The 22,690-nt window shown below is 47.3% G+C and overlaps 3 protein-coding genes across 3 annotated transcripts in view; all 3 read right to left on the reverse strand.

Moving 5' to 3' along the window:
- Nucleotides 1-2,616, reverse strand: part of Uba3 (Ubiquitin-like activating enzyme 3) — a 75,554-nt gene extending 72,938 nt beyond the window's left edge. The window contains exon 1 of the mRNA XM_075889553.1: nt 2,507-2,616. The gene's annotated coding sequence lies outside the window, so the exon portion shown is untranslated. The remainder of the gene's footprint in view (nt 1-2,506) is intronic.
- An 8,415-nt stretch (nt 2,617-11,031) lies between these two features.
- On the reverse strand, nt 11,032-17,835 carry LOC142802796 (phospholipid-transporting ATPase ABCA3-like). The gene is made up of 5 exons (XM_075887842.1): nt 17,641-17,835; nt 14,921-15,235; nt 14,024-14,211; nt 12,508-12,684; nt 11,032-11,302 (listed from the first exon to the last, which is right to left on the reverse strand). Exons 1-5 carry the CDS (start codon nt 17,833-17,835, stop codon nt 11,041-11,043), a joined length of 1,137 nt encoding a protein of 378 aa, XP_075743957.1. The 3' UTR covers nt 11,032-11,040.
- A 3,874-nt stretch (nt 17,836-21,709) lies between these two features.
- Nucleotides 21,710-22,690, reverse strand: part of LOC119161456 (ATP-binding cassette sub-family A member 13) — a 31,501-nt gene continuing 30,520 nt past the window's right edge. Inside the window, exon 14 of the mRNA XM_075887843.1 lies at nt 21,710-22,340. Coding sequence (XP_075743958.1) covers nt 22,072-22,340 — 269 coding nt within the window. The 3' untranslated portion in view covers nt 21,710-22,071. The remainder of the gene's footprint in view (nt 22,341-22,690) is intronic.

Below are 22,690 nucleotides of genomic sequence, written 5' to 3' on the forward strand. Positions count from 1 at the left end.
TGACGGACAGTAAATAAGCTACTTACATACCGTTGCCAAAAGCGTGCGGTTATTTTTCTGCTTTGTTGAAGTTGCCTGGCGTACACGTTCTTTTTTTTTTCTTAGTTTGGGAGGAGGTGTGAGGGGGGGCTGTACTTTGTTGTGGCATATTTCTGAAACTGTTTTTCGTTTGTAAGTCGTCGTAATCTTAAAGGTGCAGACGCTGCAGAACCATATCGGTCCACGAACGACTCGACCCTGCGTCATGAAATGGCATTGTGCCGGAAGAAGTTCAACTCTGACCGTGGTCTCGACATGTTCATGGAGGTTTGCCTTTCTCAATTCGCGCCACTCTGTACAGTGTCACTCGGGTCACCGTATAATAAAGGATGCAGCGCAGTGCATGAACAGCAGAAAACGCAAAGACTAAGTCATCTGCTGGTCCGTTTTACTGCCTCGTACTATACCATGCAGCTATAGGGACAAATTGCCTCGACTGCGACAAGCCGCTTAAACGAAGCGCGGCAGTCACTGAACAATCATTTTCGTGTAACGGAGCAGCTCTGGAGGTCTGTGACAAACCGTTGCCCGTATTGCGTATCGCTTGCACAGAATGAACGACACTCGTGCATGTGTATAGATGTCATTCGTATGCATGCAATGATGGATGTTTGCGCGAAAGACAGCAATCTCTCTCGAAAGTGTATACAAATGAACGTTGAATTGAAGCAGTGACATACGAAAAAAATCATCTCAAAACCGTTTCAATTCTTCGAGAACATTTTCCTGTCTTATGACGAGAAAGTTATCGAAAAGAAAGATTGAGCTATCATATATGATTTTTCGTTGTTGTCTTCTATTGTCTTCTATAGACTTCTGTTGCTGATAACCTGAAAAATGTTAGTGTTAATGCCCTGCAACAACACGACTATGGCGTTTCTTTTAAGCCCTTGCCACATACAAACACGCGGAATTCCTTCTGTGCAAGCGATGAGCTGTAAATGACGTATTCTCGACAATGGCGTGTGCTGCAGCTCCCACTGCTTGCTCGTGGTATGGAACGTGTGCTGAGGCAAGAGTTAAGTACCTCTCTGTATCTCGACTTCGACACAAAATGTTGTAAGGACTTATAAAACGAATAGTCAAAATGTGTAAGCAATTTACACGTAGATTTCGCATCACTTGCACATTTCACGCAATTGCACAGGACTCGTACCTCATTTGCTTCTGCGAGTGTCCCTACATGAAGCTACGGTAGACAATGGATGCGTAGGTTATTGTGCATATTACTGCCGAAAAGACTAATGACACGAGTGTGCTGATAATTGAAAACAAAAAAATTAATATGTTGTCGCGAATCCGATGTGTGCACTGAATAATCGCGCTTGTCTTCCGTCGAACAATGAGGTTGTCAAAATAAAAAGACACAAAAACACAATAAAATAAAAACAAACAACACAAGGCTTTGACACTTCTATGCACTTTGTTTCTTTTATGGCTCATTCTGTTTTTGATTTTTTTCTTTGTGTATATAAGATGCGATATGAAATAAACGACTGTTCTGCCCTCTTCTCTTGAAGACTGTTGGTGTATACTATTATTAGTTCTTCTACTTCTCGCTGGAATATCATTGCTGGTCTCTTCGTGTGTTGTTTGATGGGCGCCTAGTGTAAACACGCTGTTGGGCTAGTATACGTACGACATATTCATATTCAGCTAAATACATATTCAGCTAAAAACGAACAACCACGGGTTTCCATTCATACGTGACTGTGTGTTCTTGTGGGTATGTGCCATAGTAGGTATGTGCCATAGTACCCACGCTAAAAACAAACTACCCGCTCTGATGGTGGTCAAGACGCTGCCTTTTCTTCAACGTTTCCCCGATTCATTTCACTTTTGGCTAAGTACACATTAGGTTCGAAGCACTCCAGGCTTGTCGGCGTATCCTGTCATCACGGTGTTGTCATGTAATCATGCATGGTCTATCATAAAAATCGGTATGCGCCGCAGTGGGTAAATTCTACTGTAGTTGCCACTGGCTCACCAGAAATTAGGAAGGCGGCAGTTACGAAAGGAATAGCCGACGATGTTAATGGAGCTGCAATACCCTTCCTACATGCCATACCGGGCTTGTAGAGAAAGATCACCACCTTATAGGGGTAAGCTGCATTGCGATGCAATTTTGCGACTACGTTAATGCAGCTCCTTCCCCGTATACACATGCCCGGTTTTCGCAGACCCGGCACGTTTGTAAAAGGGAAAGCTGGGATCCGCCCGTTTCGTAAAACACAAAATAAACCCATTCAGGGCTTTGTTTCAATTCTTAGACAGCACGTAGACAGTCTACGCAGACTGCTTAGAAGACAGCACTGAGCCTATGCTGTCCGAAAATTAGAGCACTTGTGGACGGCTTTTACGTGACGATGCGCCACCTCGCGTCGAGAAGAAAAGGCTAATTTATCAAAGGTAACAGTTGTCTTTTCTGGCTTATTTTGTGTTGAAATCAAAAACAAACGTTACTCACATTGAGCGTCTGGGAAAGGGTCTGCTTGTGTGCAGACGACCATTCTGGCGAGACTTAATCTATCTGAGCGAATTGCTGAGCCGCCATCTTGTTTAGACAGCAAAGTAGCCTGCATCGTATTTGTCTACGATGCGGTCTTCTTGGGGCTGTCTATTTTGCGGGCTACGTGAGAATTGGAATGGGACTTAAGTTAATATGGCTGCCATCCATTTACTGTGTCTATTTGGCTGTCTATGGCGAGTATTTGGCTGCCATCCCTTTACTGTCTATTTAGCTGTCTACGGTGAGTATTTGAACACACCCCAGATTGCTCTGAAAGCAAGGCTACAGTTGTCCTAAATTCGTCCTGGTCTCCAAGAGTCGAACCCGGAACCAAGGCCTTTATGGGGCTGTCGCTCCACTCGCTGAGCAAATCGTGCGGGCTGTTGCAGTTGGGAAGCGAGAGAGCGCATCAATCGACACTCAAAGCGCGTAAACACGGAGTAAGCGGGGGGTTGGTACGCGTTTTTCGAAATTCCATTCTCTCTTCGCTATTGTATTCAACGTGCGACGTAGCAGTGTAGACGCCATGGCACTTCATTATGAGAATAAGTCTCTTACATGCGTATAATTACGAGCATCTGCTTCCGCCGATTTTAAAGCATTGCGGCCATTGACTTTAAGTGGGTAGATTTTTTATCAATGTATTACTGCAACAGCCGGACGGATGCAATCAGACGACGTCTATTACCCGATTTCATCCTATTATATTACCTACAGGCATTAAATTACATCTACAATCGGGGATCAGGCTTCTAGCAAGACAACAAGCCGCTGTGTGAAATGCAGAACGGTTTAAATTACCTACAGGTAATTTAATGCACTCTTCCCATACAGTGGCTTGTCCTGTCTTGCAAAAAATGTGGTATCCGAATGTATATCCATGGCTTCTGAGATTGCCTCCGACATTCGTTGCCGGAGCTAATCTCGAGGGACACGGTATAACAATGCATTATAAAGTGTGAGACGGGCTTCCGCCCCCTAATGCCGGAGAGAGTGTTACATACTGAACATGTTTTTTTTTTTAATGCGAAGCATTTGTTAGCGAACTTCGGCGAAATTGAGCGTATCTATCTATCTATCTATCTATCTATCTATCTATCTATCCATCTAGCTAGCTAGCTAGCTAGCTAGCCGCCTACGACTTTTAGCTCTCCTGGCTGTTTCGATAATGGTATTGATACCGGTATGGCATAACATGACTGTATGAAGAACATATTTGACTTGCCGTAACATGAAAATCATATGTGTGTCATGAATGTCATGATTTATATTTCAAGGTCCTGCAGCTCTTGCGGTGGTTTCGTTCACATGGCATGTTGCAAAACTGGTATGGTATGACATGATTGCATGCCGAACACAAGCGAGCGACCCTAAGATGAAAATCATGACATGCGTGCCATGTAACAACATGACTACATGCCACGCTCATGATGCGCTGGCGGCCGTTTCGCTAGCGTCACATATACCAAACTTGGTAATACGGTACGTGAATGGATGACGAAGGTATGTGACTGGTGCAAACATGATAAGCATGAGGTGCGTGTCATGTAACAACATGACTACATGCCATGCTCATGATGCGCTCGTGGCCGCTTCGCTAGCTTCACATGTATCAAACTCGGTAATACGCGACGCGAACGGATGACATAGGTAAATGACACATTCAAACATGATAATCATGACGTGTGTGTCATGTAACAGCATGGCTATATGCCACACTCATGATGCACTCGCGGCCGTTTCGATAGCTTCACATATGCCAAATTTGGTGTTACGTGGCGTCAATTGATGACGAAAGTATAAGACTGGTGCAAGCATGACAATGCTGACACGGGTGTCATTTAAGAAAATGACAATCTACCACGCTCACTGCGTGCTCGTGACCGTTGCGCTACCTCCACATATACTAAATTTGGTATCATGTGACGTGAATAGATGACGAAGATAAACTACACATCCAAACATGATAATCATGACACGTAAGTCATGTACGGCATCATTTACCGTAAACTGCACATCCAAACATGATAACCATGACGCGTAAGTCATGTACGGCATAATTCATCCCCAACTCGCCACATTGTGCTGATTTTAGAGTGACATATCAACGTTCCCCATTCGTGCACCGCATGTGATCGATTCCCACTGTACGTGGGATCTGCCTTTTTTTTTTTCATTTGACTCACCTGTTGCTTACGAAACAAAGCGATTCAATAAAATCGCGTTGCCTTTCACTGCGAATTAATGATCTCACTACTTCGCATATGGACGATGGAAAAGACAATGAAACGTGAAAGCCTCCGCAGGCACGTGCGCCACGTTGCGATCGCGTGACATTAGAGAGTTTTAGTACTGCGTACGCTGCGTACGTGGCGGCGTTGCGTAAGTAGGAACGCCACGTTCTGCGTAGTGCGCATACGCAGACGGCAACGCGCGCGTATCGCGTTACGTACGCAGCCGCTACGTACGCACGCATGAGATGCGTGCGTGCGTACGTATGAGGTGATCGCGCCGCTCTCGAACAAGTTCGTGACAGCGCGAGACTTCGTTTTTGCAAAATGGCGGCATCGAAGGCAAGCACCGACCGGCTCTGTGACTTAAAATATGGCCATAATCTGGCTATAACACTTGGGTTGGCTCACATTGGCTGTCAACAACACGTGCTTCTATTTTGATCTACCAGATGACGCAACACGCTGCACGCTCGTTACGTACGCGGGTACTACGGCGTACTAAAAGCCGATTAGTGGCAAAGGACGCCACGTAACGCGAGGCGCTTGCGTGATGCGTACGTAGCACCGTTCCGCAGTACTAAAACTCTCTGTTAGAGTTTTAGTACTGCGTACGCTGCGTACGTGGCGGCGTTGCGTACGTAAGGACGCTACGTTCTGCGTAGTGCGCATGCGCAGACCGCAACGCGCACGTATCGCGTTACGTACGCACGCATGAGATGCGTGCGTGCGTACGTATGAGGTGATCGCGCCGCTCTCGAACAAATTCGCGACAGCGCGAGACTTCGTTTTGCAAAATGGCGGCATCGAAGGCAAGCACCGACCGGCTCTGTGGCTTAAAATATGGCCATAATCTGGCTATAACACTTGGATTGGCTCACATTGGCTGTCAACAACACGTCTGTTGCGTCACTATACTGCGCGGACGCGTACGAAGTTCTGAGGAGTAACTTTGCGACGAAGTATACTCGGATCCGTTTGACTACCGAAGTTACACTTTATTAAATCTCACGAAACAATTTAACGCAGACCTATAGAGAAACGATCCTTCAAGGCCAATAAATATAGGGCCTACGCTGGCGTATGCGCAGCCGATACGAGAAAACTTCGCGAGGCGATGAAAAAACGGCATGCCGAGGTGCGGGTGAAAAAAATGTTTAGCGCTGCTGAAAGACAATAAATGAATCGAATGTCAAAAATGAACAAGGCTATGACAAACGATTCGAAAACAACGCAGTAGGGGAACTATGTATAAATATATATACGCAGTACGATAACCGAAAACGCGCCAATGGCAGAAGCGCTATAGCAGTCCGGTGGGAGGCGCCACCGCCTCGCTATTTTGCGAAGGCCATGTAGACTTCTTCGAGCGTGGCCTCCGAGACGAGCAAGTACTCGCACTGAAATCCCTGCATCAGCAGCTCCACGTTCGAGAAGACCTCGCTCCAGGGACGCTTCTCGGTCATCTCGAAGCTCAGGAGGCCCTGCACGGATGACGCCGCGGCAAGAGGAGTGCGCTTGCTTCAATTTTTCTCGCGCCACAACGTGCTACCGATGCAACAACTTGTTTTGGAAAGAACGTAAGTATGGACGTGCTCGCATTTCGAATGGCTGCGATTAAAGGACACGAAATAAACACCAGTGAAAAAGGCGCAGACAGGCGCTGACCTACAATGATCGCAATTTTCGTTAGATTGTGTCATCTAAGAAAACGTAGTAACAACGGTAGTGCGCGCAAATGAATGTAATTAATGATGTCAGGGGTTTCACGTGCCACAACCGCCGTACTATTGCGGGGCACGCCGTAGCGGAGGGCTGCGGCAAGTTCGACCATAGGGTGTTCTTTAACGTGCACTGACATCGTACAGTACACGGGCCTATAGCATCTCCCCTTCAACAAAAATGGTTGACGGTGATATGGTAGACGGCGTACGATGGAAGTGCCATCAGTCTGGATACGATGCCCAATAATGGACGTCTGTCCCAGAGGTGAGGAATGGGCATCAAACAATCTCGTATGCTTTTGTAGCAAGGCAAGCAACTGATCTGTCTGTGAAGAGGTCAGTTCTGGACTAATAGTCGCAGCAAGAACAGAAACTTTGCTTGATGAACGTCCAATAGAAGGAAGGTCAGAACACGCTGGCATAAGCGGGACAACAGAGACAAGTTGAGATTCAGAAACGCAAGCCATTGTGGTGCCTTTAGGAATGAGAATTTTCTCAGAAGTCTGGTTTGTAGCGTAGAGAAGTCCGGAGCCATTGTGGAACCGCGCTAGACCTGAAGCAAGGGCTATACCTCTTGCGAGACAGCGTGCAGATGGTTGGAAAAACACGTCACCAGAGTCGATCACATTAGAAGTGATGGCAACTATCCGCTGATGACCAGGTGGTAGCTCGGTATCTTCAACAGCGAGCAAGCGAACGGGCTTGTCATCCGCATACAGGGCATAGTCAGTTTCCATCATATGAATAACATTTTCTCGACAGTAGATGGAAGCATTCGCCGTAGACAGAAAATCCCAGCCTAATATAAGCTGGTGGGCACACGAACTCAGCACAGCAAATTGCACAAAATGAAGAATACCAGCTATGAAAACACGAGCGGTGCACATAGCGGTAGGTCTAATGGCGTCCCCTTGAGCAGCGTGCAGTGTAGGCCCATCACAAGGGGTGGTGACTTTTCGTAGACGTGAGCACAAAGAACGATCAATCACAGACAAAGAAGCACCAGTGTCTATTAAAGCGTCCACGTACACACCTTCTATTAAAACAGATATCGTATTATATGGACGCACTGGAGGAATTTCTGTCTCTTCGTTCGATGCAGCTTTTCCTCCAAAAGCTGCAGAGGTTAGTTTTCCGGGCGTTGGTTGGTGAATTGCGAGACAGTTCGCAATGGAGACGTGGAGCGGCGGAGGGGTGAGGGTGAGCGGCGTCTAGTAGAGCGGTAAGAAGTGGTTGGCTCTGATGTCGCAGTTGGAGACGGTGAGCGACGTAGCGGTGGATCATAAGGACGACGTTGGAAAGCGTACCAGCTTGTCCCATCATCCCGTCCGTAGGTGTCGAATCCTCGACGCTCGTCCTGCTGACGCTTCCGACAGACGCGTGCAATGTGGCCCCGATAGCCGCAGTAATAACAGATCGAACGAGGCGGCCGCCACGGTGGGTGAAAGAGCTGGCTAGGCGCACTCGGAGTCAACGAAGCCAGCGGGACAGGCGCGTGGAGTGTGCGGGCATCGGTTGTACGACGGGTGGTGAGCCAGCGAAGACTTGTGCGTACGTCGGCTGGAGTCGAGGTACTGGAGAGTCTACATACGCTGGCCCGGTCATGGACGCCAACTCCTCTTTGATAACGTCACGCAAAACAGTGTTGAAGGGGGGAGGTGGACTCGGTGTCATTGAGAGGCCGAAAGATTGCAGCTTTTCCCGTATAATCGCCCGAATCATGGCACGCAATGAGGCATCAGTCGTGGTGGTGTTTTCAGCGCTGTCCGGCGGTAACCGTTGGGATTCAAGTTCCTCTAGGCGTTGGCACGTGGCAACAACGTCAGCGACTGTAGTCGGGTGTTGAATGACCAAGACATTGAACGCGACCGTGCCGATCCCTTTCAATAGATGAGGAACTCTCTCTGATTCAGACATGAACGTGCTGAAACGGTGACAGAGAGCAAGCACATCCTCTATGTACGCTGTGTAGGACTCACCGCATTGTTGCTTGCGAGCATCCAGTGTCTTCTTCGCGAGATGTGAACGAACCACCGGAGTGCCGAAAATTTGGCGAAGCTGTTGCTTGAAACGTGTCCAGTCCATAATGTCCGTTTCATGATTGAAAAACCATGTTTTCGCTACGCCTGTCAGATAGAAAGAAACATGGCGAAGCTTGGTAGGATCATCCCAGTTGTTAGTAGAACTTGCTCGATTGAACTGGTCCAACCAATCCTCCACATCTTCACCTCGAAGTCTGGCGAACGTGGGCGGCTCACGCTAGTGCGCGGTGATAATCCACGATGGATAGGCCACGGTAGCCGGGGCCGTGGAGGTAGACGCAGAAGTGCCGGTTGGCTCGTCTTGAAGCATGTTACCGGACACCTGGCACAAACGACGACCTTAGCGGAGCTTCAGGAAGCAGATCGGGCTGGGAGAGGACGGAAGATCGTAGAGCACACTCCACCATGCACTTGTGATGTAACGGTGAAGGCAACCTTTATTAGGCCCAGAAGACACGATGAAGCGACCACGCCCAAGGCACAGAACTCGGACAAGCCAAGTCCCCACAGCAGATGAAGATGACGACCACTCATGATGATGAATAGGTGTAACCGACGTCGGCGGCACAATCCATCCGACAGTGTCGATATAGCTGCTAACACAATAACGGGTCATATGGCATTTAACTTTTGGTATTGTCTTTACACGCCACGCTCAATATCCGAGCGAACGTTGACTTTCGTCTGGTTCGAGGCACACACAGAAATAATCCTGAGTATAAGGTGCGTATTCGTGGAAAAGCTTATTTACTGAGATTGTTCATAAGGTTGAAAGAAAAAAAAGTTCAGTCAATAATGACAACTGGCATATCCTTATCGAAGGCCACTGTCTCAAACGAGCGGACTAACTTGATGAGCTAACAGTTCGCAATGAAGGACGCCAATCAGGACCACATAACGATGCACCAAGCAAACCGTACAACCTTAAACGTTTCTCTGAACACCGTTCTGTAGCAATCATAGGAACGTTACCGAGGGGAAATGCACCACGTGACAGCGCTCTTGAATGTCATTGCAGTTCGTTTCCTATTCACTTAGGTAAGAAAAACTTAAAAAAAAACATATTACTATTTTACCAAATCCACCATTCAGTCTTGAAATCTAACGTAAATTTGGGAGCCAATGGATGCAAACACAATTTGCTATAGAGGTTGTACGAACCGGAACAGGCGCCTCAAACAGGCTGGCTGGGGCTTCCGTAGCTGCACCGTTCCACCGAAGAAGGCATTACGAGGGAACGTCACGTGACAATTTCGAGCCATAGTGACAGAAATTTAAAAGAACCTTGCAACGCTTTTTCTTCAGCATGAACAGAAAACACTGCCGATCGGCAGTCGACTCACCCGAGAACACGTGAGCCAAACATTATAGCGTAGCACTATAGGCCTGTAACTACAACTAAATGTCAATGTCGGCTAGAAATCATTTGCTCTTTTGTGGCATGCTGCTAACACCCAAAAGGAACACGTCATAAACAGAAAGACTATGGCCATTGGCTGAACTTAGCATCGTGAGCTGCATAGTTACCGCTGCCGCCGCAACGGGACCGCATTCGCGATACAATTATGCTGAGCTGTGCGTATGAAGAAAAAAAAAAGATAAAAGGGGCTTAAGGTCACGGTGCATGCAGGCTGACCATGGGCGTAGCTCCTTGCCCTCTTGTCATTACTGCCTGGGTAGCTTTCAGCGTGCCTGCTGGAATGAAATGAGAAAGAAACTGTTCAACGTGTGTGACAAATAACTCCGCTCGCGCTTGACGGATTCTAATTTTTTTTTTCGCGGCAGTCAATCCGTGAGGCGATAAACTCGGAAGTCGTCCGATGATTACTTGTGTTGCAAAGCCCCTGGCCGCGCGATGAGCAAGTGATACTACTGGCCAGCCCGTTCTGGTTGCGTGTGCTGGGGACGATTCGGTGAGCCCAATTCTACCCAGGAGGCAGTGCGCGCTGCTCGGGATCGGCGTCATTAAAGTAGGTTGGCTAGTCAAGTCTATGCGAATCACGTGGCGCTCCCTCTCACTTCCTTCCGTCCTTCATCGACATATCTCTGTCAAATTCACCCTGTCTTTATTGGCGACGTCATGTAAGATGGTGTCGCTGACGGTGATTGCGAAAATGTCGCCTCTATATAGTGTGCCTCGATGCGTGCGTATTCTTTAGGGTGTTGCCATTCTTTGAAAGAGGTGATGTCATCACGACACTTCTTTATTTTTAGCCACGTTCCGCGACTACCAGCGGAGCTCTCCCGCAGTTGGGCGGTGAGACGCCAACAAGACGCCTTGGGCCAAAATATGGCAGCTGCGCCGCAGTAGACACCGCTAAGGTCCCTAGATCTAGAGACCTTAGACGCCGCACTTGTTCTCACCCTTAAGAGGGAAAAATGCGCATTAACTTTTTTCGCGCCCCTGGAGGTCGTTGTCGGCGTCACTGCCGTGACGATTGATCGCTATGTAACGTTCTGTGTTCTGAGCAGTAAGTCGCCGTGCTGGAAGTTCATTATAACCACGCACGCTGCGCCCAAGTGCAATACAGAACTGTGCGTACCTGGTGGTAGTATATCAGGCGGCTGTCGGGGAACAGGGCCGTCATGACCGGCTGCACCTCGATGTTGCGATCAATCTCGGAGGCGGCCAGCTGAATCTTCATGACCATGCCCTGACCGAACTTGTCGCGCAAGTGTTCGATGGTGCCGACGCACTGCAGCTGACCGTCCACCATGATGGCCAGTCGGTCGCAAGTGAACTCCAGCTGTTGCATGCTGCGCACGAGGAACGGGGACAGAAACTCGACAAAGAAGTATGTCCCATTGGTCGCCTCCTATTTCGACGAATAGATTCGGCAGCTATATTGGGCGGTACAGACTCGGCACATGTTCTTAAGAATAGATTTGGCACGTATTCTTTATAACAAATTTGGTGAAAGAGCTTGTTAATTGGAGTCTTACGAATATTTCGATCGGGTACCTGTTCAGTAGGCACGCCTTAAGTACAGATCGGCTTCACTGCTCAGTCCCAGTATTTTCTACAAAGTGAAAAAAAAAAGTTGTTGAACACTAATGCGGCTCTGTATGGCCAACGTCACGGCAAAAGGACATTATCTTTGTGATCCAGCGAAGAAAAATTATTCTTGTGCTAACGTTCGCCTCAAAATATTTATGTTCGACGAATTCTATTAGTAACCTCGATCTAACCACTGTCCCGCTCTTCCCTGAACTAATGATAAGCATAGCTTTCACGCGACGCCACGGAAGTGCGTAGCTTATCTACGCGCTATAGTTAGTGTGCAAACATGGCGGTCGCAGTGAAGGCAGAGCGCCGTATCACGCTTGCATCATTCCGCGTTTGAAAGTATACCAGTTCTTGAGCACATGAGCGGCGTTATCGACTTGTCTCCCACTGGAAGACAAGAGACGTGTTCATATTTACGTAGCTTCTCGCGACACGACAGCATCTCAAGATGACCACCGCGATGACGTCGAGGCAAACTGTCTATATACAGTTTGAATGCGTGTTTATATATAGCCCGACTTCAGACCGCCGTCACACGAGGACCCTTCCGTGTGACGGTGGTCTGAAGCTGAGCAGAAACGTGTTACGTCATTCATAGAGCGACACTTTGCCACTAACTTTGGTTCTTGAAGTAGTGACACGGGCAAAATAGAACCGCGAAGTGACATGGCGTAGGCTGTCCCCACTCCCCCCCCCCCCCCCCCCACCTCCTTCTCATTTAAGCTACCCACAAAACAGATAGGGAAAATTTCCATACCTATGCAACACAGAACCTTCCCCTTTATGAAAATGTGAAGGCGGTGCTCTTTAGTATATGAAGACACTTTCTCTTTAAATGCCTCCTAAACGACACTATTAAAAGTTACACGCTAATGTATCCCCGATTTATAGATTTCGGTGCGCGTCCCCACCACTCTTTAGAGTTCTTGCATTTGACGCCCGCCGGCAGACTGACCTGACTGAGGCGTAGATGATCGTGGTGGCCTTCGCCCTGCTGCGCACGTATCTGAGCAAATCGAATAGCCTCTGGCTGGTGCCGGTGTCGACGCCTTTGAGCGGTTCGTCCAGGAAGACGAGGCTGGGTGCCCCGATCAGCGCGATGGCCAACGACAGCTTGCGCTTGTCCGATATGCTGCGCGGAACGGCGGAAGCACGATTTCATTTGCCGCATCGCTATAGACATAACCCGGTTTTGTTTTCAGGCGAAAGCCTTACATGCTTCACGAAATGCGAAAATTGACCGACGGTGGTGTAAATAAGAGTGATACGAAAAAAAATTAACAAGTGATGACGTCACCATACGAACTCATCGCATGACATCGCCGCTTGATCAGATGCGGGTCGATCACGGAGTCCGTGCAAAGCCAGGGGGAGAGGAGGGGGGGGGGGGCAGAAAAGTTGCAATGCCTCTGGTTCTGGAGGATATATTCAAAACCACGTTTGGGGCACAAATCCTTCGGAGGGTGTGTGGGAGGATCAATACATTCATAAAGAAGATAGCTTTCGCCTTCATGTAGTCTTAGGCAAATGCGTCAGAGAACATGAGAGTACCTTTACGTTTTTTTTTTTTGTTCCTTGCCATTGCTGCTGATAAACTGCAACTGTGTGTAACATCTTGGCTATACTGAAAGAATGCAACAAACGATTACCAAGATAAAAAAGAAGCATAGGCAACGTTACTTGCTAACTGTACTCTAGGAATCACAACCGAAAGTGAGATGAACTATGTGGATGTAACGAGACCTTCGAACAATTGCTTTTCATTTATTCATGTTAGTAACTACTTTTTGTTAACAGCACTGGCGCCCATTCATTTCATGATGGGGGGTCGCCACCCACAGTTCCCAGTTTGGGACCTCCAATCGTGTGATTATACACCATCCGTAAAGCCTATCGTTTTCGTGAAATTATTAGATTAATAAACAACATTGGCTCCCTACAATCTCCTTCTCTCCCTGATAGACTCAATTGTGTACAGAAAAGAAGTTCACCGACGATTATGACACTTCCCGGAATGTGCTGCGCTGGAATTTGCTTGCTAACGATAAAGTCGTAAATTAGAGAAAGAAAAAGGCACGGAGAGTTCTGAGCGCAGCTCTGGCTATCCACAGTTGCGGCTATGTAACATTCGTTACACATTGCCACGGGAACTGTCAGCGCTCGAGTTCTACACGCCCAGCACTCTGCGCATTGCAGGCGTCGCGAACCAAGCTAGACGTCAACAACCCCGTTACGACAAGCAAAGCCAGCCACAGTGAACCTGCCAGCCCTGCATGCGCCCGAGCTCCGACCGAGAGGCCGGCGTGCGTAACGGAGGAAGAAAGTGAGGTCAGCTCTTCCCGATATCGACAGACTCAGCGTTCGCTCTCTTTCGTCCTCGTTCGCTCTGTCGGTTACACCGCCGGCGCCAACGACAACGCCACTCAATGACCACCTCAGCACTACGCCCCGAAAACGTACGACACACGCACCCGAAGTCCCTGGGACAGTCGAACCTCTTGTCGTTCAGGTTGCAGGCGCCGATCAAGCCGCTGATGCATGTCTCCTGGTGCTCCCGCGGAACGCCTCGCAGTCGCGCAAACAGCGTCAGCTGGTCAGTCACCGCCAGACTGGAAAGCAGGCCGCCCGACGCCGGACAGTAGCCGATCTGCGACTGCCACTGCGGAGGACGCGTAACGGGTCGCTGAGCCGGTACCGGTCACGCGAAAGCTTGCATCGACGTGGCGATTACGTCTACACCAATGTACGGTTGTTCTCACGGATACATAAGGCTGGAAATTTCAAGTTTATAAACGTAATCGCAAAATAAAAGGCTCGTGTGAAAGTACAATAGTTCCAGGGGGCCCAAAAGTAGGAACTGTGGGACGCCCTCCTGATTGAATTGGACAGAGCAATTTTAGTAAGCAACGGAGTAGATTGTTTATGCAGGTTTGGATTGAACGTATACATGTACCGACACAATAAACGAATAAAAATATACAAAAGATAAATTAAAACGACACGAGTACTGCCTAAAGACTAGATATTGTTACAAAAGAAAGTATGTTTTCAGATATGATCTAATGATAATGTTTCACATGTAAAGTCCGGATTGTGTGTTTCTTTAGAAATTCCACTGAAACAGGCAGTTTGCCCAACATAGTTCGGAACAACTTGTGTTTGCAAAAAGTTGTTTGGTATATCACGAAAAATGGCTGGAATATTTTTCCCGTTAATTCGTTCTTGCCCATCATGTTTACTTCGTTCTTGCCCATCATGTTAAAGAGCACGAAAACGGTCGCGATGCTAACGCCGGTCAATCATAATTACACTCGGGGTTGGATTGAGAGCGCTTCGTTTTCGAAAGATCGGCCCATATGAATATATACCTTCCTCGGAGACGACGACAGCACGCACTTCTGGCTGTATGCGTCGCCCGACGTGCGCACGGCGAGCGCGCCGAGCACTTCGAGCAGCAGCGTCTTGCCGGACCGGCGCGCACCGAGCAGGCCGAAGCACTCGCCTTCCGCCAGGCACAGGTTGACGGCTCTGAGCTGAGGCGCGCGGCTCAGCACCGGGAAGCGCCAGATGTCGCACAGCACCAGGGCGCGGTTACCGAGACCCGGCGCGGCGGCGAGCCTCGGTGCCTCCCTTGCCTCGTGCTCCACGTCCGTGTCCAGCACCTCGTTCACTGAGCGCACGCGCTGCTCGCCCGAGAACAGACCCCGGGGGGCGCGATGAGTAACAGTGTTTGATTGATCGATATGTGGAGTTTAACGTCCCAAAACCACCATATGATTATTAGAGACGCCGTAGTGGAGGGCTCCGGAAGTTTCGACCACCTGGGGTTCTTTAACGTGCACCCAAATCTGAGCACACGGGCCTACTACAGCATTTGCGCCCCCATCGGAAATGGAGGCCGCCGCAGCCGGGATTCGAACCCGCGACCTGCGGGTCAGCAGCCGAGTACCTTAGCCACTAGACCACCGCGGCAGGGAGTACCAGTGTTTCAGCACACAGAGTTATTTCGCGACTCACTCTTTTTTTTTTATTTTCAATGGCGTGCAAGGAATGTTCGCATTGCATTTCCGCCTCATATGCTGAGCAGCATCGAAGCGTCATGTAAAGTCATGCACTCCCTTGCATTCGCTTTCACTTTGCTCTGTTCAAATAAGCGGTGAAACTGTCTTTTTCTTTTTTTTTCTTTGACTTTTTTGTGCTATGTAAGTACAATGTCAGTACCTGCAATGCTTTCTGCTATGTAAATACTTAATGCGAGTACCTTGTGCTATGCGAGTACTAACTGCCATGCAATTGGTTCCCTTTCGTTGCTTTTGCATATTTTGCCAATGCGTTGATTTGCAGAATACTGAGTCGTGTATTTCTTTTTTGTTTGTGCAGTTCTATTCAATACTTCGAGCTTGTTCTGTGTTGTGTATTTATGCCCCCCTCCAGCCTAAGGCCTCCATATGAGGCCGGCAGTATGTAATAAATAAATAAATAAATAAATAAATAAATAAATAAATAAATAAATAAATAAATAAATAAATAAATAAATAAATAAATAAAAGCAGTGCCGCCATCGCCCCTTCCCCCCCTCCCACACAATTTTGCCGCCAATACTTGGCATTTAGAATGACACATGTGTAACTCTTCTAGTATAAATTATACATTAACCGGGAGGTTAAATTTTGTGTTTCTCTGCATGAAATTAAATAAAACTCAGTTTCACCACAAGGTCGAAGTAATGAACGAAATAAAAACGAGTTGGAATCATAAACGAATTTGTAAGGCCAGCGGCTCACTCCTTTATCCCTCCCTCTACCGGCGTATTGATCAACAAAATGGCTCTGTAGGAAAACGTGGCTGCTGCACAATGAAAACAGCATGCATGTACAAGGGCATTAAACAGCCCGCTGAAACTTGTCTATCTTTCTAGACGCGCCTACTTTTCTAGACGTCTCTGTCTTTCCCTTTGTATTTTCATATGTGCCGCGCTAATACAATCTAATTTCATGGATAACCAACCCGCCCGAGCCACAACATTTTTGCCAAGATAAAGCGCGCTGCCGAGCAAAGCGCGGAGTAAATGCCACAGCCACGCAGCCGCCCCTCCAGGCACAACCTCCTCGCCGTGGGCCAAAGATGGCTGACGCGTCTCAGCTTGAGCTGCCATTGTTGGTTGCGCGCTCACACGCTTTCATTTCAACATGGAATAGGTACGTCACGCGGAACAATTTTGTTGATTTGTTTATGCAGAACCTCACGGTGGCGCCGTCGGCAATACGCCGTCGGGAGTTCAATATAATTGCTATCATAAAAAATATATCGGGTAAGAGAACACGCCGCAAGATGGCCGATCTATCACTATGAAGGAGAAATGAATGTTTCTTAGCCGCACTAGCTTTGGCGACATCACATTGTATCCGGTTACATTACATACTGTCTCCGGTTCCGGCTCACTATAAGCTATAAGAATGTCCGCAAGATAGTCTCGCCGACTGTAAATATAGTGCAATGCTGGACAACAGATTATTTATTAGGAATTTTTATACCATGCCTCAACTTAAAACGATGTAAGCGTGTGTTGAATGAGAACAAATGACGCGTTAACTGCGTTACTGCGTTGATCGATAAAATATAAACCTTGCAAGTCTAGCTTTACACAGGAAATCAGCTAGCCAGGCTACAATTGTCCAACTAACTTCAAACTGTTAATCCTGGACTGTATACTTCCGGCCTCCAGGAAGAGTGCCACTTCGGCCCTCCTGTTCTTAGACGTGGCGTGTTTATAGCCGCTGCTTACGAAAAATTGCTTCTGGTCGGAACTATCGAAGAATGGAATGAACTAATTAAGAAATGCCCCATGGTACCAACTCACTAGTGGATTTCGAATAAAATCTAAAGCTATATTACTTGAATAAATTTTATTATCTTCATTTTTATGTAGAATAACACTAAAATCTTCACACGCCGATGTTGTGTGTATGTTCTTACGTCCTGTTTATAAATTTTAACTTCCAGTTTCCATTGTGACGCCTGTATATAAATTCTAGATTACAAAACATATATGATATGCAAAACTTCACAAGGTGGCGACAATTCGCACCCTTTCTGCCAAGACGTTCCGGATGACGAACAGGGTTCCGGAGTCGAGGACGGAGACGACCACAAACATGGCGACTCCCTCGATCAGCAGCACGAGCAGGTTGACGCCGACGCACAGCTCGCACAGGTCGAACGGGCTCACCGTGTACGGGGGCCCATTGTTCGCATCGCGGTCTGTGAATAATATGATTACCATGCAGGATCGAGAACCCCTCGCATACATTCAGGGTATTAAAGTCTATTAGCTCCGACAACGATCACTGGCGTCGCGGTGATGTGACGTCACGGCAAGAACTTGCCTGCTCCACCGGCACTTTTCGCCCTTTTCTGCGCCCGTATAGTGTACCCGCTCCTCATCGATACTGCGGTGATCACTGATAACTCCTCGATTTCGCGATGCGAATCTTGAATTCAAGTTACTAGGTCAAAGGTTGCATAAATACAGTGAAACTTACTAAACCCGTAGAAAACCTTTATGGTATAGCTTTGAATGGGCATACTCCAGTCCGAACGCGAGATTCACTGTGAACATCATGATGCAGGACAACAATACGTTTTTTTTTTGTTTTCACTGCCTATACTTTAACAAATCGGTGCTATAAAAATATGCTAAGCGTTTTTATTTTCAGTACAACTAGGAATAGACTGCGGGGTCAAAACATATGTGCAGAAGTATTACGAATGAAATCAAATTTTTTTGATTTTTTACTGCATTGTGATTTACCAAGAATGTTACGACTGCCAAAAATATACATGATTTGACTGAATGGCACTTTCTTAAACAGGAGTCTTCACATGAATTTGTCATAAACCATCATTTAACACATTTGGAATTACACAAAATAATGCGGCCACACAAACAACGGTTTCGGAACTGATGTGATCTCCGTTTACTCTGATCCTATGCACATATATCTTCTCAACAGTGAGCGGAGGCACTGCGCCGTGCTCCCGACCGGGTTGCAGAAATTAGGTGTCTTTTCTCATCTTCTAACCACTACCACAGTGAGCGGAGATAATGTAGTCGCAAACCCCAATTTGCGTGAAATGCTGGTCCGATCCACCGTCACGTCATGAAGCGTAGCGTTAACGTCAGGCGCGAGTACCTGAGATATGAACTTTTGCAAAAAAAAAACACCACCGACAAAACAAACTGTTTTCGATAGCGCACTCAGCTAGTGACGTGACCCACGTCATAATTAAGTATCCTTCACCTCACTGAGACGACCACTGGTCTCACACGTCATATCTACCAGCAGGTTGATGCTCAAGGGTGATAAACTGGAAGAAAACCCAATTTACAAGGTGGCTATCTAAAGTGGTATACTTACGAGCGTACATCAGCTACGATGCTCATACTGCTGAAGTGGTGCCACAAGGTACACGACGAAAGTGCGAGAAAGGAACACGCAACACAAGCGTCGACTCTCAACTGAAATTTTATTGACATGCGCGAAATTTCAGTTGAAAGTAGGTGTCTTTGTTTCGTGTTCCTTTCTCGAGCTTTCGTGTTACCTTGAGGCACCGTTTCAGCAGTGCTTGCCCCGTTGTCAGTCCTTCTAAGATACGATGCTGCACGATGACACAATCTGACAGCAGCTTCCGCACTTGACCTCAGCCGCACCTAACCTCGGTAATAGCGGTGAAATGAAGCACTGAAATTATTGAGAGAAAATCGCGACACTAAAGAACATAATGACTGAGCAAATATACGCGAGAAAAAACTGACATAACAGCTGTGGCGGTATTCTATAGGGTGAGCGCAGTCTAGATATTTCGCGAGACTAAATACTGCACACGTGCGCGGTACTTGGCTCGTGAGCAAAAACGCTGTCCGTAGATACGCCGATGGTTCGATAGGAATTACCTCAGTGCAGGCCCGTTAGATCACCCATTAAAAACTTGACCTAATGATGAAAATATGGTGTCTTGCGGGTCCAAACCACAACATCGTTATGTGGCAGTAATTTTGCTCTGCCCAAGCAGAAACGTGTTCTTGCTTTCTACCAACGTCGGCTGCAGATGCCGGGAATGAAGCCTATCCTTATCACTGTGACACAAACACGTACGACCGAGCGCAGGCACCATTGGCAGAAGCAAAAGAAAGCTTTTTTTTATTATTTTGCCAGGAACAATATGAATGATGTTTTCGTCATACATTTGTATACCTTGATACACGCAAAAAGTGAATGCAAACAACGAAACCGCGCACTACGCTAGCGCATGTTACGTGGGTGCGCAGCGGCAGGCATCGAAGAGTCCTTGCCCTGACGTCACTCGTGCCTCCCCACCAGGCGGCGTCACTACAACTTCTCGGGGCTAATAGACATGTGGTAACAGTCCACGCGTTCTCTTCGACGCACAGCTGCCTTTATACACAAACCAAGCAAGACAGCAGTTCGAGGAAAGTTGGAAGAAATGACAAGTCGTCCAGTAAGCCAGAGCCAACATTTTGACAAGTCTGCAATTGTGATTGCAAATAGGTATTCTCACTTGCAAGCGATTGAAATGAAGGCGTTATACTTTCTAGTATAAAAAATATGCATATGGCACATTTTGGTCAAACACTGGGACCTTTGAAGCAGTCATTGCCGAAGTTGCCATTCAGCAACCTTAGGCAAAAAGCCACCCCTTTAAAAGTTCAGCAAGCGTGGTCGTTCTGATATACGCACTCATTCTTTTAAATATCATTTATGTTACCTTTCACGCAGCTAAGAAAACTTGGGAAAGCACATCCCGTGGCAACAATATACTTTTGCAGCAAAATATCAAGTAAAATTGCTCTGGGTAATGAGGAAAAAAACATAATATACTTCCAGAACAAAATCGGCGATGACAAAAAGTGATTTGAAGCCGCAACGGCGATTGATAGAAGTCACCATTATTAGCCTATGCAGTAACTTTAATTAGCCGCAAGTTCAGACAAGCTTTTATGGGCTATAAATCACTTTTTTCGAGTAATCACCGATTGGCTTTAGCATCTGTGTCTATTGTCTCACGAATTGGTTGCCACAAAAAAAAAAACCCTCCTCTAACTGGTCAAGAACGAGTTCGGTACATGGACACCGCTATTGACTTATGCCGGCTATATCAGGAAACATATATCACACTATATTTCCAAATAGCGTGATACATATTGTGTGGCGCTAAACAACTGGTTCCGGAGCACTGGATTCCTTATGAAAGGAGGGCGCCTTAAAAAATGGCAACTTTGCACACCACTTTTAAACTGGCGCCTCACCACACACGGCTGAAAATTTTGACTGAGCTGTTCATACGTCAGTGTCTGCTTTTCATGTAAGAGATGTGTATTCACCAAGCCTGTAAGTGATTCAAGATATAGAGGGAGCTTTGGCGCTAGTGTCTATGGGAGCTCCAACGCATGGCGCTTCAGCGAGCGTGGGAATGACGGGTAGTACATAGATGATTTTAATCTTCAATAATTGATTGATATGTAGAGTGTAACGTCCCAACGCCACCATATGATTATGAGAGACGCCGTAGTGGAGGGCTCCGGAAATTTCGACCACCTGGGGTTCTTTAACGTGCACCCAAATATGAGCACATGGGCCTACAACATTTCCGCCTCTATCGGAAATGCAGCCGCCGCAGCCGGTATTCGAACCCGCGACCTGCGGGTCAGCAGCCGAGTGCCTTAGCCACTAGACCACCACGGCGGGGCATATGAAAAGTGTCTATAATCAATTGTCATAGCTATTTTAGGTTCCGTTTGACTTCGCGTGGCTTGGAGCTGCTTTGTTATATATGAGCCGACCATTAGCTAAGGTTTTGCAGTTACGCTGCACCACCGCAACCTTTTAGGCTCACTAATTCAAATCCAGACTCAAGGTTCGTTCTTTTACTCAAAGCAAAAACCAAAACACAGCAATAAACAAAGCCACAAGTTCGTTTGAAGCCCACAAGCATGAAGACTACGCAAATTCATGCGCTACCCATCATTCCCACGGTCGCTCAACGATCGCAGCGCCGGAGCCCGCTCTAGTTCACTTTAGGAAACTCTATGGTTCGTGACCTCGTCCAGAGACAGGAAACGACGAAGTGTCGATGGATGGATGGATATGGCTGTACCCTTTAGATCGGGTGGTGGCTAGCGCCACCAAGCCGTAATACTTAATGAACCCAAAACTATATTTTTTTTTCCTTAAAAAGTGAGTTTAAGGATTCGTACTTTGCAGTGAAGAGTTTAATTTTCACTCGTGCCTTGACTTTAGCCACCAATCAGATAACCTCCTTCTAGTTAAGTCTACTTGCTTAAAGTCTATTTTGCCCTCCCGGTCCCTGAACCCCAGCGCTTTGAAAAAACTCTGCGCCATCATCCTGAACTATAGGGTGAAGCCCTTTACAGAACATTATCAAGTGTTCGGCAGTTTCTTCTTCCTCTCCACACGCACTGCATACTGTGTCTACCCCTTCATATCTCTCCATTAGTGTGCGTACTCTGGCAGCAGATGTCGATGGCCGCCAGTTCGAGAGTGGCGCGCTCGGCGCGCGTGTCGTCGCAGGCGATCTTCAGCAGGTCGTGCACGCCGTCCGTAGCGGTCGCGTACTCGTGGCACAGGTGGTTGTCCGCGTCCAGGAGCAGCAGCTTGACCAGGCCCGACGAGAAGGCGTAGGGCGGAAGCAGCGTGAACAGCCAGTGGAGTACCGTGTAGTTGATGCTCAGCGTGCTCGCCTGAAAAGCTGTCGGGGCAAACGGGGATCGAGCACGGACAGGCTATAGACTAAAACGATATCGCGAGCTCCACGACTCATTGGTTCGTTAGCCTAGGATTGTATTTTTCGGCTATGGTGGCAATGCTCTTCAATAGCAATATTTCACGTAATTGGTGCTCTTCCTAGCGCCTTTTGATATAGTACATTCGAATACGAGTTATAAGTGTTCGATGCAGTAGGGCAATTTTCCTCGAAAGAGATGACAACATAATATATATTTATCAGGAACTTATGTGGAAGAGCTGAGGAGAACGGGGAGGTCAAGGGACCCCGCTATGTAATTCGTGCCTTTGATCAATTAATATTGAAATGCATGA

The sequence above is a fragment of the Rhipicephalus microplus genome, chromosome 3 (genome assembly GCF_043290135.1).
Source record: "Rhipicephalus microplus isolate Deutch F79 chromosome 3, USDA_Rmic, whole genome shotgun sequence".
Lineage (NCBI taxonomy): Eukaryota > Metazoa > Arthropoda > Arachnida > Ixodida > Ixodidae > Rhipicephalus > Rhipicephalus microplus.

Bases quoted from the DNA above. Each gene is read 5' to 3' on its own strand.
- LOC142802796 (XM_075887842.1), bottom strand. From the start codon at position 17,835: ATGGTAATCATATTATTCACAGACCGCGATGCGAACAATGGGCCCCCG. The intron at 15,236-17,640 runs GTGCGAATTGTC...TCGGGCGAGCAG, and splicing joins GGAACGTCTTGGCAGAAAGG to CGCGTGCGCTCAGTGAACGA. The intron at 14,212-14,920 runs GTATATATTCAT...CGTCCTCCGCAG, and splicing joins TGTCGTCGTCTCCGAGGAAG to TGGCAGTCGCAGATCGGCTA.